Source organism: Manacus vitellinus, unplaced genomic scaffold, assembly GCF_001715985.3.
Source record: "Manacus vitellinus isolate BGI_N305 unplaced genomic scaffold, ASM171598v3 scaffold_6_pilon, whole genome shotgun sequence".
NCBI lineage: Eukaryota > Metazoa > Chordata > Aves > Passeriformes > Pipridae > Manacus > Manacus vitellinus.
Window position 1 is genome coordinate 5,943,090 of NW_021940750.1, and position 15,849 is coordinate 5,958,938.

At 41.4% G+C, this 15,849-nt stretch overlaps 1 protein-coding gene across 1 annotated transcript in view; it reads left to right on the forward strand.

The window, feature by feature from the left end:
* Positions 1 to 2,329: 2,329 nt before the first annotated feature.
* Positions 2,330 to 15,849, forward strand: part of CAPN3 (calpain 3) — a 28,216-nt gene continuing 14,696 nt past the window's right edge. The window contains exons 1-8 of the mRNA XM_018082289.1: positions 2,330 to 2,921; positions 9,067 to 9,136; positions 10,921 to 11,039; positions 11,666 to 11,799; positions 12,200 to 12,368; positions 12,999 to 13,139; positions 15,035 to 15,118; positions 15,515 to 15,600. Coding sequence (XP_017937778.1) covers positions 2,628 to 2,921; positions 9,067 to 9,136; positions 10,921 to 11,039; positions 11,666 to 11,799; positions 12,200 to 12,368; positions 12,999 to 13,139; positions 15,035 to 15,118; positions 15,515 to 15,600 — 1,097 coding nt within the window. The 5' untranslated portion in view covers positions 2,330 to 2,627. The remainder of the gene's footprint in view (positions 2,922 to 9,066; positions 9,137 to 10,920; positions 11,040 to 11,665; positions 11,800 to 12,199; positions 12,369 to 12,998; positions 13,140 to 15,034; positions 15,119 to 15,514; positions 15,601 to 15,849) is intronic.

Below are 15,849 nucleotides of genomic sequence, written 5' to 3' on the forward strand. Positions count from 1 at the left end.
TCACGGGCTGCCATTGCTCTACAGTTTGTTTGCCCTTTCCATTTGCTACATTTGTAAACTACGTTATTTTAAAACCAGTCTGCTTTGAGTCAAAACTGAACATGCCATCAGTCGAGTTTCTGAATATAAAAGGACATAGTTTACTTAATTTCTTTTAGTAAGATAAAGGGCTATTTTCTAAAAACATTGGTAAATTAACTCATAGGAAACAGAAAGGGATAGTCGCGATTTTTGCCAACATAACATTACTAAGTTCCCTGTGCTTAGTCAGTCATTCGCACCTGCTGCTGTTTGTCCTCTGCAGGACAGATTTCTGGGAATAGCAAATGTGAGAGCAAACTGAGTGTTCCGCTCTTGATGACTCAAGTGCAGCTTGCTCCCCACCAGACCCTTAAGGTCTTTCTTTTTCATTCTGAAGAGCTGTTTGTCAGCACCTCCTAGGAGACCATGTGAGCCTCCGCTCCAGGAACTGGCAACATAAATACTGTTGTGCTTTTAATGCAGCTGAGTTAATCCAGGTAGAACAGTAGCAAAAACATCTTTTGTGTCTGTGAAAAGAGAGACAGACACTATTTTTCTATCAGCTTCTAAGCTTTAATTGATGATTTCTGAATATGTTTAAGCATAGCGGTGCTTCTGACAGGATATAATTATTGTCTGGGGCATTTTAATGAAATATTTTAACTGCTCTTTCTCAAGTTGGAAAGTGAAATAAAGTAAAAATGAAGTGAGTTACAATCCTTATTCCTTCCAACTTTCTTTCTGCTGTTGAGAATCACTACTGAGTATTCTTCCAGGGGTATCTGGTTAAAGTGAATGCTAAAATGACTAGCTTTTATACTCTGGCCCTCAGTATGATATCTGCACCATAGTAAGTAGTCATGGGTCAAATTTTCAGTGGTATGAAGTGCATAACTTCTATGGATTTGATTAGGAATGAGTTGCTCAAAATCATAGCAGTCATGTCTTTAGATCTGAGGAAATAAATGTCAAAGAATATGATTTATATTGCTATTTGTAGTAACTCACGTACTTATCCACGTATTTATGCCATAATTGAAGAAATAAATTTTTAGTATATCTTTACAAAAGAAATAATTGAAATAAATTAGTGAAAACAACTCGAGAGAAAACTTCATTAAAATTAACTAGCAATATTAACATCGTAGATTAGTTTACTAAAGATTAGTTCATTTTTACTCTGTAAGAAACTACTGTTTCTTACAAAAAAAAGGACTCCATAACAAAACCACCTGTCCAGTAACAAATAAGAAAAGGAGAAATTGTATTTTGAACAGGTGTAACTCCTGAACATACCTAAAGAGCAACATTGGCTTAGAATTGAGAAGTGCATGTCCACCTGCCATTCCACATGCAGTCACTGTCCGAACTGTTAGCTATAGCAGTAGCAGCAGGTCATACCCTGACACTTGCTGACCATCCCAACAGAAAAAAAACCAAACAAAACCCACTGCTAATCATTCACTTTATCCTCCCCAGCAGCCCACAAGGAGTTTGTCAAATGTCAGATCTCTCCCACTGACAATTCTTCTGGAAACAGAGCTCTGTATATGAGAATAAACAGATGTACTGTTATATTGGTCAGAAAGGGAGAATATGAAAGAAAGAACATATGCACAGGCTGCAAAATGAGCATCTTTGCTGAAGCTGTGCAGTGAAAGGCCCTTGCATCATACTACTTGCATTGCAGAGTCAGATGGCTCCTGTAACTTTGGTACATCGTAACACACAGAGAACAGCCCAGTTTTCACACTAGGCCCCTTATAAACTTTTCTGCCCTTACACAAAAGGATGCCTTTTATATGGGAGGTAGCTACTATCAGGTGAGTTTTAGTGCTGCCAAGCTGCTTTCTAGAGGAACTAAACCCAGCGGGCAGGTATTGACCTGACCTCAGTAGCATCAAATTACTACCTTTTTCACCATTAGGAGTGTGTCTTTTGATAATCCTCTCTAGTAGTAAATATGTTTCTATATCTTTTCCACAGCAAAGGGTAGAAACAAGTAGAGTACAACAATTCCTTTACAAGTGGCAGGACGAGATTATTGCCTGGCAGTACCTCATAAATAACGTTCCAAAGCCAGCAGGTGTGTCGCTTCCAGTTTCACTGTTATCTAGTTAAGAAAAATATGAACTGCTTCCACTAGGAGTCGGCCTACACACAAAACCTGTCCCAGGAACTTGCTTGGCCTCAGCACAAGCTGCACAGAAGTTTGACACCGTCTCACTAACCCCCTCCCTCTCATTTTCCCTCTCTCTTCGCCTGTAGTTATTTTTAGATTTCACGGGTTAAAGCTTGTCCCTTCTGGACACTTACACGCACAGGGCAGGCACACAGGCATGCTATAGATACTACAAGTCAGACACAGGACTTGGCCAACAGATCATCTTGTCCCACATCAAGGAATAAATCCCAGTTTCTTATGACAAACTACTATCCATTAAGAGGATGGAAAGCCACATGGAATTTTCTGGCTTGCAAATTTGACTAGAAGACTTTCAACAGATTGAAAAGACGGTTTACATAGCAACTTCCTCTTTTCTGAAATTTCCTTCCAGTTTGCAAGATCCTGCTTTCTTTCAGCATTTGCTTTATGCCTGATTCCCATGCCGTCCGCCATAAATGCAGCGGTGGCTCAGCAAACGGCTGCTGGGTCAGTTCCCAGCCCTACTATTAGCACTACAACTGAAGGGGCAGGTGGGGGCACAGGGGGGATTTATTCTGCCATTATAAGTCGCAACCAGCCCATTATCAGCGTAAAGGAGAAGACCTATGAAGAGCTTCACAAGAAGTGCCTGGAGAAGAACATTCTCTATGAAGATCCTGATTTCCCACCGAATGAGTCCTCCCTCTTCTATAGCCAGAAAAGCCCTGTCAAGTTCGAATGGAAAAGACCACATGTAAGTAACATGTTTGCTGAGTGCTTTTTTCTATACATTGAAGTAACCACCCTGAGCTTACATTTTTGCAAGCTCAAAAATGTGTGTTGGGGAAGGCAGGCAGAATAAACTGGAGATATATTTCCTTAGAGCTCTCCTGGAAGATAACTAGCTAGGGCTGTGAAAGCTCAGAGAATGTGAATATAATGACTAAAATACAATAAACCGGAATGAAACAACAACAAAAAAAAGAGATGGAATGAAATAGGTAGAAAGAGACATAGGGAATTTAATTTTCTTCTTGCACGGTTTGCCTGGGATTTTCTCATGTGGCTTCCAAAGAAACACTCTCCTCATTCTGCAAGAAGCTACTGGGTTTACTGAGGCTTAATTTTTTTTAATACTACCTTGTTTCACTTACAACTTTATTTTAGCATTCTGCTGTTTTCCTAATGTGTGAAAGGACAAGTTATGATCTAAACCATGCTTTTATTTAGTTGTTCCCAGCATTGCTTATCCAACTTGTATTGTTGGTTAGCATTTTACCCACTTAACATGAATGTGGGTGTTCTAATCACTATGAAGACTCACTTTTGGCTACTAGTTCCATTCATTTTTCCTATTCTGTGGGTATTCTCCAGGCAGCCTTCCTTTTCTTTTTCTTCTTTTTTTTTTTTGCCTGTCTCTCTCACAGACAGAGGACTAATTCTTCAATTCCCAGTTGATTCCTTGTTCTACCACAGGAGGAGTTATACTCTCTTCCTGTCATATCTGCTGGGCAGCTGCCTCCCTCCAGCCAGGCAGCCGCTGGGACACTACCTTGGCCCATGCCAGCTCCTGTCTGATAGTGAGGGTCCTGAGGAGCTTCCACAACTCCCTCTCCCTGGCAGTTTTTGGCCACCTCTTCTGGATTTGCCATTCTTCCCCTACACCCAAATCTGTGCCTCAATGGCAAAGTCAGTGGTAATAGATAAAACTGATTAGAACTGTAACTAAATAGCAAAAGACCAGGAACACTTGTGGGTGGTTGTTACAGCTGGGGAGGAAGGCTGCATGCTGCCATCACAACAACGTGAGCAATATGCAGAGATCAAAATGAGTCCCCCATCTGCTATGCCCTGTGCATGTGTGCCCTGTTATTTCTTTATCATCACAATGGCTGCATCAGCTCCTGGAAATGTGTGTGAATGAGTTAAATGCAGCCACAAGTCACTCATCTTAAAGGGATGTGATTTTCCCTATTTCTAGAGAGGGAAGTGATACAACAGTACAGTGCATGACTGCCAGCACCCTAGAGCAGACAGACTGCAAGTATGCATATCAGAAAGCATCAAAACAAAACAAAACTGCACAATGTAACTTCAGACTTGTCTAATATTAACTGTGCATGCATAGATCAAGCCTTTGTCACTGGGAAGGTTCAGACATGGGGGTCTTTATCCCAAAGACATTTCTTTAAGTCACTCATCAGCAAGTAAGCTTGGAAGCTCTGTACTTATTATTCATGAAAAAGAAACAAGCTGGGGACTGTTTAAGACTTAAAACACAACCTAAACATCAAAACGAAAGCTATCGATGTTCTTTTGACACAAGTGTTCACCTGACATATCTGTGGTGCCAGCTGCAAGTAGAGCAGAGGCAGGAAATCCAGAAAGCTGTAGTCTGCGCCTGTTGAGTACTGTCATGCTGTGAGATCATGCCTCCAGTCAGTCCTGACCCTGACAGAGACAGCTGTCCCTGCCGGGGACACACCAGGCCTGATTTGTAGAGATGCCTGTGCCTTCTGTAGCAAGTGTGGCTGTTTTAAAACAAACTCTATAATTCATGTCACTGCTGTACCCAGTAGGTGCCCAAAGAAGAGAGACTCACTTATCTGTAACATTTTCTCCTTTTATAATATGTCCCCATCTTGTCATTCATACCACAAACACAAAGTGAGACTGCTCCTGGGAGCTGATGCAAAAGACCTGTATCTATTGGTGCTGATCTCTGACTGACCCCAGGCTTTGAAACTGTAGGTTACATAGCACTTGGTAGGAGGACTTGTCTCATAATATGTACACACAAATAGCCACAATAAACACGTTCACAGAACTTCATAAAGTCAAATGAATATAAAGTAGTAATAGCAGGCTAAAGAGTATTTTCCTAGGAGATGAAAGTAATCAGTGAAGCACCACATGTAAAGTCTCAACTGCACAGGTCATGTTTTGTAATAGTCTGTAAAGATATGGACAACTTCTATTCTTACTAAATTGTAATGGCTTTTTTTTTTTTTTTTTTGCAAAGGAAGAAACTAGCTTATAAAGTGGTAATTTCAATAACTTTGAAATTTGGGTCAATAGTTGAATAAAAATGAGCTGAGATGCCCACTGAGCCCAACGTAAGCAACTCCCTGTCCCACTCGTGGGCTGTGGGGACCTGGGCCCTCTCTGCTTTCCCTGGCAATGTCTGTGCTGTGACTTGACCTTTTCCTCAGTGCTTCTGCAATTAGTAGAGTGGGGAGAGCTGTCCAGCATCCCAGCCCCAGAGCTACCCCTTGCTCTCATGCATCTGGCCTTACAGACTGTTCTCTTTGCAGTCAGTGCTACCCAGAGGTCAGGTATTTCTCTCCCACCTCCCAAAATGATTGGCCTCTGCTGCTGCAAGGGCAACAAGTGCATGAGGGCTGGTCTTGTCTGTCACTGACAGAAGGGCAGCTGCCATGCAGAGCAGCTGTGAGCCTGGGCATGAGGGTGGTGAGAAGGCCTCTGTAATTCTACACGGCTAGTGACTGCCATGCCACGACATGAATGCACAGAGAAGACCTCCTAATACTCAATCCAGGCAAAAGCCAAGTGACAACCTTGAAAGTTTCCCTGAGTAAAGACTGGAAGATCCATCTCTGCAGTATTTCTGCTCAGAGTATGCCTGAGCATGGTTTAGGTACATAGAGGGGAAATAGAACTGTTCTCACCTGCACCAGGTTATATCCAGCTCAGTGACGGGCTGTGCTCAGTTTTCTTAAGGGCCTCAGCCTCCCACAACTATGCTGCCTGTGGAAATTTCTCACAGCTGAGAGCAGGGAGGAAGTTACCAATCTTTGAGAGCTGAGAAAAAGTCTGTATTATAACATAATGCAGAGTATTGAGAAGTCATGCTGCAGTCCTGTTTGGATCTAATGACACTAGGTGTTGATAGGAAGGCTCTGCCATGACACCGTGCTTTCAAATGCTCACAGCTAGGTCACAGCATTAACCGCCACATTCAATGGCTTCCTAATGGTGATCCTCTCTGCAGCCAAGAAAATCACCAGGAGGAGCTTTCTTTTCATAATGAATACAAATAAAATTAAGTCAACAAACCACTGGATTTTGCTTAGAATGAAAATTAATCAGTCAAATCTGCTGACTGATTCACTGCACACATGTGAAGCTGTTTGCATTTATTAATCACAAAATGGGGCCTGTGCAGGTAGCACTACAAGCAAAGATGGCATTTAGTGCCACCAAGGCAGGACTTTCAGAGAAGGGTAATCTGACTCAGAAGCTCTAAAACCAGCTTGGTGTCTGACAACATTGAGTTCTGCCTTGAATTGTGTAGCACAGCCCTTTAATAGCATGGTCTAGACCACAAGAGATCAAGAAAGAAGAACGAGGCTACAAATTGTCTTAGGCAGGCTTCCTCTATTTGGTAGGATCAGTTCAGGGAATTTACTTAAAATGCCAGAGTTTATTAACAGCATATTTTGAAGGAATGAATGCCTTTTGCTGCAACAGTATGCCTGGCAGATATTTTCCCGACACAGAAGAAAATCTAATGAAAATATAACAAAGGTCAAATGCCATTTTTAGTTGCATGCTGCCTTTGCATTTTCCAGTGCTCCCTTCCAACTGCCCAGAAAGCAGCATGCACCACTAATTGGTTTTTCCTGAGATTCTTTGTTTTCCTTGCTGTAACTTTGACTCTTTGTAATGAAATTTCAGTCTGAACTGAATCAACCCAGTGCAACACAAAGGTCCTTTGGATAAGACTAAGGCAGTCTGAGGCACTCAGATCAAAGGGGACTCTTTTAAATGAATCATTGCGTCAGTGAAGTGCAGCCTGTTGGGATTCTCTGTGATACCTTGACCTAAATGATGAAGAGCAATCCCTTGCTCAGCCAGGAAGACTGGAAGGACAGACCTGCCACCTGCATCTTAGACACCAGTTTGTCTTGCTTTGCTGACTGAGTACTTCAGCCCTGAAAGACCTTGGAACCTTTCTCTGCAGCTTCAACTATACTCAGCACAGCTAGCACAGCTGGACATCAACTAGAGAAATACAATATTAAAATCATACTCACAGTGTACTAAACACATCTGGCCACCATAAAGAAATGAAACAAAAGCATTTCTATCGTAATTAAACCAGCCCAAATGACAGATGCCTGATTCCCTCCTTTGCATTCCTTTACCAACCATCCTACAAAACAAATGACCCCAAGATGCAACAAATGGCCCTGAGTAACAATCGTCGCCGTACATTTAATATTTGGAAACACATAGGCACCATCTAACTACTTTCAACTAAAACACAGCATACTGTATTTCAGAACAAAAGGAGCAGGATCAAGCCAAAATACAATAGAGTTGGAAAAAATACAAACCAAAAACCTGGCATCTCACAGTTGGTTTTCAGCAGAGCACCACAGCAATGTGAGGAAGAATATTTTCAACAAAGTAAGTGGGTGGAGAAAAGCATGAAGGCATCTCAAACAGCTGCCTTGACAGAACTGGAGCCCAGGACAGCTGACCAAGGCCCAAAATAATGGGACAATCCCTACATTCTCTCCCTTGAGGAGAATAAAGTGACGTGGAAGTTGGTCTCTCTATCTGGCTATATGACTAATCCAAATATTTACATCAAAGCTGATTACTGTGAAGGAGAAAAAAAGTGGGCTTAAGCCAAGGGAAATTACTAAACCTGAAACATGAGTCTGGGAAAAGCCGGGGCTACCCTGATGACACAAGTAAAAAGCTTTAGACTGCAGAAGTAGCATCAGCTGCCTGTGCTGCCACACAAGCAATTGTCAGTTGTTTCTTCCTTCTCCTTCCCACTCTAGTCCCAACGTCTTTCAGCAGATTCAGTTCTTGGACTATACTTTGTCTTCTTCCCCATTTGCAGCTGCTCAGGGCAGTGGTTCTCAGCTTGCAATAGCTTTCTGTCCTTACCCTCATAAGAGATGGGGCCAAAAGTTGTGTCTTTTTATTCTTCCCCATACCAGGTATTTGAATGAGAGATGGGATAAAGCAGGGGCTTTTTTTTCTCTGTAGGACAGGTTTCCCTTGGTTTTCCTATACTCCACAGTTCTTTGTCCTATATAGGAAAGGGCTTTGTAACCTTGCAATAGTCCCACCTCATTTGCTCATAGTTCCTACATAGTCCTTCCCTCCCTACAGAAATTTCATAATTATTTATGCCTGTACAGCATCTTGTACCCATTCTGTCCTAGTATAAATACTGACAAATCCAATACGTTTTGCTACGTGCAGGACAAAAAAAAGACTTACCTGTCCTCAGAGACAGATGATATCTTTGGCCTTTTTTTAATGCAGCATTGTCAATTAAATACTTCAACATAAGAAAAAGAATAAAATCTCTTAACTAGCAACTAGTTATTTCTGGTAATTACATCTGATCCCGGGAAAATTTTAAGGAGTACTACAGGGGTTCATTCCTGACAAAATGCATTTTTCAACCCTTTTAATGCCCCAGCATATTAGTTACTGCAAATTGGACACCATAAACCTGCAGTCATTTTAAAAGTATTTATTCTAGTCCCCTGATATTTTTTTCAGCTACCTGCTCTCCTGTCTCCTCCAGTGTTTTGTTTTTTTTCATTACTGTGAAGAAAAAATATTTTTCCCTATTCTAATTTTAATGTGTTTGCACCCTGTACAGAGGGAGCCCCCCAGGGTAGTTAATAGACCCTGTAGGTACATGAAGAAAACTCTGACTGAAGCCTGGAACATCCAGATTCCAAAACATTTTCATAGTGAAACTCTGCAGATGAAAACTGTGTGAGAGGTTTTGATATCCACAAGCTATCCTACAGGAAAACATTCTAAAACTGCCTTTATTTCTGTGCTAAAGAGGCATCATAATGCCTGCTTTTCCTGCTCATCCATCTGTTTCTATTTTGCAGGAAATCTGTGAGAATCCACGGTTTATTATTGGTGGAGCCAACAGAACAGATATCTGCCAAGGAGAATTAGGTATGAAATTCTTACATCAGCTCTGTACTTCTAGAAGTCTGCAACACGGTTTAGCTCTCAGTAAATTTTCTTTTTCTTCCACAATGATAATTGAAATCCCCTGTCTCAGTGTACCACTACACATCTACGGATTCCTTCTCTCTATAGAAAATCATTGATATCTGCTTAGTAGCAATCTAGGCAAGAACTTTCAGTGAAAGATGCTTTGCAGTGTATTTTGCTTTTCATTAACTAATGTCATGAGTGTGTTTCAAAACAATATTTGGCCTTTCTTTTGGACTTTGAGGAGGGACAAAAACAGTTAAGACAAGAATAAAACATAAAGAGGAGTTATTTGACTGAGAGAAAAATCTAATCAGTTACTGTTGTGTCTTTTCAGGTATTTAGTCCTGTCATTTTTGTATAGGAGTTTCTAAAGGCCGTTAGCTAAATGTGCATTGTACTCAAGAACAACCACTATATTGAATACTTTAAGCTCAGATGCTCAAAGATACTTTGTTATATAGAGGCACTACTTAAGTACAAGTCATGCCTCTACAGAAGCCATCCATGCAGTGCTCACCTGCACTGCTTTGTAAAGTCCTTCCCCACTCAGCTTTCTCATGTCTTTCATCGTTTTATAACTCCTCCTGTGTTTTCCTAAGCTAACACACCCGAATGTGTCCTCATCACCTTCCTAGTACTTTTTCTTTTTTAAATTTAATTAAAACTGCCTTTCTTTTTGAGGTGACCAGAACTTCACAGATACCAAGGTGTGGATGCAAATGAACTTACATGCATAATATGTTCTCTTTTTTGTCTTCCATTCCTTCCCTAACTACTCATAGCATTGTTTACTTTTTTGACATCTGCAGAATATTGGATAGTTTAGAAAACTCCTGGTCAAAGTGGACCCCCATCCTTTATAAGGGGAAATAGATAACTTAGAAGAGTTACCATATAGTACTGCTATATGTATAGAGTTGGCTTTCCAAAATATATGCACCTTTTTTATTTCTGTATGTCTTATCACTCTACCAGATTCATAAATTTCTTTTACAACTCCCTGCAATCAGGTTAAGTTTTCACTATCTCATATAATTATCTCACTCCTCTATTGCACACTACCCAGGCAAGCTTACCCTAGAGCCTCTCTTACAATAGCAGCTAGGTTTTAGTTTAGGGTAGAGTCCCCCTCTGCTGAACACAGAAGTACTATGGGAGAAAACCACTCTACCAGAGCTCCCACAGAGGCAGCCAACTGTACAAGATTCTGAAGGGGGAACTGAAAAGTGTTAAAGGGAACAGTGTTTACGACAGAGTGCACAACAGTGCAGACACTTCAAATAGAAGAAAATAGCAGGAAAAAGCCCCCATAGAGTGATGACTGGGACAATCATCTTCAGAGCAGAAAATGAGAGTCTGAATCTCAGTGGTAGGGAGCTCTACCTGCAAGAGATTTATCTCTCAGCTGGTCTCTGTCCTAAGCTTGAAAGGAAAAATTAATGCAGGAAGTCAGACAGGCATCCACATGAGACAGGGAAATCTTAACAAGCGTAACAGTGCTCATCAGATTTTAGGCTTTTTCTAAATTACAGGGAACATCATCTGTGTAACATGTGTGTACCCAGCCATGAACAATGCCATGAGCATTTCTAGAGCGCAAGTAGGTAAAGTGCTGCAGAACACATGGAGAATCATGCTCTACTGAGAATTAACAAGTCATTTTGCAGTATCTCAGTTTTTCCCTTTGATTCTAGTTGCTCTGTCCCTTCATTTTGTCTGCTGCTTCTGCTCATTTACAGGTAACTGCTGGTTTCTGGCTGCCATTGCTTGCCTGACACTGAATAAAAAACTACTCTGTAGAGTCATACCTCATGACCAGTCCTTTATACAAAACTATGCTGGCATCTTTCACTTCCAGGTGAGTCCCTCTGCCTAGTGGTAAGCAGATGTATTTACCCAAAACAGAGCTTAGCTCCTCTTGGCACACTCTTTCCTCTAGCTTCTCTCTTTGGAAGCATGAGTGATAGCAGGGTGAAAAGGGATTGAATTGCCTCACGCCAAATACTTCCATTAGGGCAGTCACAGAAGGGCCAGCCCATACAAGTAATTAGGGAGCATTAACCCACCAAGGAAGCATTTCCAGATTGCTGTGTTCTGTGCATAAGGAATAGGAACAGGTGTCCAGTCTTGCCTCACTGCTCAGATGCAGCACTAGAGCCAGCAAAGACACATGGGTAGTTGGCAAAAGCATCTATTTTTAGGCCTACAAACAGCTGGTCTGTCAAAACAAGTTATCAAAGAACTTCTTATTCAGAAAAGGTTGACTGCTTTCCACATTTCCCTTGATTCTTTTAAGGGACCTCTCACTGTCCTGTACACATTGCCCAGGGGAATTCAGTACAGCTGCCTCCCTCCCATTAGTTTTGGCCACATTACAAAGCAGTTGAGCTCCACGTTTCCCTTCTCTCAGCCTGACTTTTCAGCCAGGCTCCCCCTTCCTGCACCAGGTCAATCCAGAGTGTTTTTCTGTTTGCCTTTATTCAGTTCTGGCGCTATGGAGACTGGGTGGACGTTGTCATCGATGACTGCTTACCCACGTACAACAACCAGCTGGTCTTTACCAAATCCTCCCAGCGCAACGAATTCTGGAGTGCCCTCCTGGAAAAGGCCTATGCAAAGTAAAACAAAATGTGGGACTGTGATGGGCTCCCTCTCAAGGCTCAGGCTGGGGAGGTGGTTAAACCACTGCACACAATATTTACAACAAGCACATAGAGGGGCTCTGAATGTACCAATGCCTTTTCCCACAGCTTCTCATGCCTCAGAACTGGGGATGGGCTAAAGCATAATTTCTAGGAAGTTTTGCTACTCATTCAAAAATCTACATTTGATTTTCAGTATACCTTTTTTTTAACCTATCTGTGCAGGTGGCATGTTTTAAAACTTTTAACTTGTGAGTTTCCAAGCAGATGGTTTGGGGGTTTTTATATGATGTGTGTTTACACAAGATAGATATAAATATATAGGGAGGTATCTCTATCTGTGTAAAAGAAAATCTTTTTCTTTTCTCTTTCTAAGACTCCACGGGTCATATGAAGCTTTGAAGGGAGGCAACACCACCGAAGCCATGGAGGACTTCACTGGAGGAGTCACTGAGTTCTACGAGATAAAGGATGCCCCTAAAGATATCTATAAAATCATGAAACATGCCATTGACAGAGGATCCCTCATGGCCAGCTCCATTGATGTGAGTCCATATGAATTTTGCAGATAAGCCATAGGAAGTGGCAGAGGAGAGGGACCTCTCCATTCATAACCAAATATATGCCACCTTTGGAACTGCTTGGTTTAGGCCACAGAGAAAACATCCTTTTCTAGGAGATGGAGTAATCCCCATTAAAGACCATTAGCAAATAGTGAGTGCCAAAAGGGAAATAAACAGAAGCAGAACATGGAAGTGGAGAGAAGGGGTACTAGCAAAACCAGCACCCCTTGCCCCCTCAGTACCCTCACCGAGGGAAATGAGATTAGTATGGGAGTGCTGCAACTCTGTTAAGACATAAATCCTCATGTTAAAGATGCTAAGTGTGCAAATACTTAGGAAATTAACCTTTTATTGCCAACGTGGCCTCAGATTGTCTTGATTTATTGTGATAAATTTAAAAGTTAAAAAATTAATACTTTATGGAATGTGATGTTGCAGTGAAGGTGGGAGAAAAAATGCTGCTGTTGACCACTCTAGATAACTATGGACATTATGAGAAAGAAGAGAAGTAATCTAGGCTGTCTTTTACAACTCATCTTTCTTCTACCCTTTCTCTTCTCTCTCCCTGCCTCATCGTACTGCATGATACTTTTCTCCCATTCTCTGTGCCAGGATAACCTGGGCTTTTCCTATGGATCAGCTCCTAGGAGCGACATTGGGGAACTCATTGCTCGCATGGTGAAGAATCTAGAAAATGCACAGATGACTCATTCTACTGCAAACTACCAGGGGACGGATGAGAGGCCAGCCTGGGTTCGTATGTCTCCTGAGCAGTTGACTTCACAGTGCTTTTATTTACAAACTGTTAGAGAAACTTATAACCTATGTTTTTAAAACCTTGTTTGGCTTCACAGAATTGTCCCAACACTAAAGAAATGTGTTTGACATATGTGCTAAAAGACTTCAGTGCTTTCAAACACAATGACTGATATTAAAGGGCTTCATTGATACTGAGGCAAAGGGCTGTTGGCTCATGGCACAGACTTATAATTTCCAGAAAAAGAAAATTATTAGTGGAAATCAAACAAAAATCCTCCACAATTACATCACCTAAAATTTTTGGTTGTGCAAACTTTCTTCTGCATTTACAGCTGAAATAGCTGATTTTTCCTCTTTTCACATTCATATTTAGTTCTTCCTAAAAAACTGAAATTCTGCAATTCTTCAGGAAAGCCCAGTACAACTGTCTTGTTTTGCAAGCATGGCTGTCCAAACCACCCATGTCTGGGGGGAGAACTTCCTCCCCAGTGACTGCCTACTGAAAGAAGATTGCAAAACTCTTTCTATATTTGCCGCCCCAGAAGCTGTTGTGCTGCTGGTTATTACATATTCCCAAACCACCACCAGAAAAAAAATCATGATTATTGATGGAAAAAGGCAGATAAAGCCTGCTCTTTGAGAAGTGATCCAGGACATCAGAAGCTAATGTTCTCAAACAGAAAGAAGAGAAAGGGGTTCTGACAAGTAATGATGGCAACAACATGAGTAGAAATTAAGAAAAAAGGAAATAGAATTGAGGCTATAGGCATAAAAAGTATGAAAATAGGATCAAGGGAAAGCAAAAACCAGGAGCAGAAGTGAAATAATGGAAAATAATTGCAACAGCCAGGAAATATTTGGATGAGATCCTCCTTGTGCAAGCTGAGAATGTATCTGTGTGACCTTACTAATTCTTCCTCTGTTTCCAGCCCTGCCTTTCTCATGCCATCAGATATGTAAAGAAGAGGTGGCAGAGTTACTGGCAGGGCCTTGCAATCATGTCCCAGCAACAGACATAACAGAGGAGGGGATGTTTTGCACATGGTCCACGTGTGTGTAGTAGGGCCTTCCCCTCCAGCTGATGCCAGTGATCTCTCCTACAAGTACAGCAACCTGTGTGCATCTGCCATCCTGCTCTCAATTCTTTATCTCCCAGATAACCAGCATTCTGAGATTTGCAAGTAAAAATCTATCAGACACACCAAAAGTTGATTACTAAGACAACAAATGTATTTACACCTGAGCAACACATTGCTATGCCCTTCCTGAATGGCAGATGGAAAAAAATTCAATCATGAGGATTTTAAAAATTATGGAATAAAATGTCCACTTCCACAGGAGATTAAGTAAAAACATAGTGTCAGTTAGTAGCAATAGTGTATTAAATAGGGTGTTTAAATGCCATTGTGATAAGACAGCCACGTGTAATGATGAAAGTATTCTAGATGTTGATTTGCTCTGATGTTTCCAGTTCATATGTAATAACCTTACTGAGCTATACAAGAACATACTATCCTAGAAAAGGCTGAATAGTCCTACTAATAGGAAAATCTAATTACTTTGATTAAGCATGCTATATACTACCATGTTCTGAGTGCAAAAAGCAACAGTCTACAGAAAAGGGAAATAAGCCATAAAATGTCCTTTCAAATCAGTATTAACTTCTTCCATTTTTAGTTCATGCTTCATTCCTTTCTAACCAACAACATGAATTCTATGGGCACTAAGCTTGACCACCTTGACAAACACAGAGAGGAGAACAAGGCAAAAAGTCCTGTCACCTGAACAGTGTCATCCTCCCTCCAAAAGCCCTGGGTGGCAATATCTGCCTGAGAGCAGCCAACTGAGCTTTGCATGACTCCCACAAGTTTTTATCTTGTGTCTAACAGACCATAGTGCCAATGCAGTATGAAACCCGGATGTCTTGCGGGCTCGTCAAAGGTCATGCCTACTCTGTGACAGCTGTGGAAGAGGTATGTACAGTCCCTTTCCTCCAGCTGTGGGGAGCTGTAATCTACACTGGCCTAGCACTGTGCATGTCAGCTAAGCTATGAGAGGGGTAAAAAGCAAAACAAATTATGAGAGAAGGAAACAAAATTTATATTCAAATAAGTGAATGCCTTGTGGAGAAACAAACCTATCTAAGTCTTTGCTTTCTGGGGAAATGGATATTCCACCGCTTGGGCAAAGGTGGTCACAGCCAGCTACCTCCTGATCTTACAGTCTTCCTGCACTCACCCCAAGCAGGTCAGGCTGGGCTATAGCCCTGGAAAGCACCATCACTGGAGAAGCTGGTGTAAGCAATCTGAAAGGCAGAATATTTCTTTTGAGCCTCTCAGTCTATTCTTGTTGCATTCTTTTTCAAATAGACAGTATTTAAAGGGGAAAAATTACGTCTGGTACGGCTGAGAAACCCCTGGGGACAGGTGGAATGGAACGGGCCTTGGAGTGACAAGTGAGTAAAAAGGAGCTTCATGTGGTTTGAAAAAAAAGTTGCAGCTTTATTTGCCCTTATGCAGCTTGTGCATGACCCTAACATTCAATGATGAGGTGTCTGAATTTTTTTTGTTGTCATTTTGACACATGCACTTGGAAGTCGATTTTAGTTGAGTGCTTAGCTGAAGCTGAAAAAAAGGGTACCTAAACAAGGTGTTAAGAGGGGCTTTAAGAAATGGAAATGAAGAGAGAGCCCAGTATAATGACA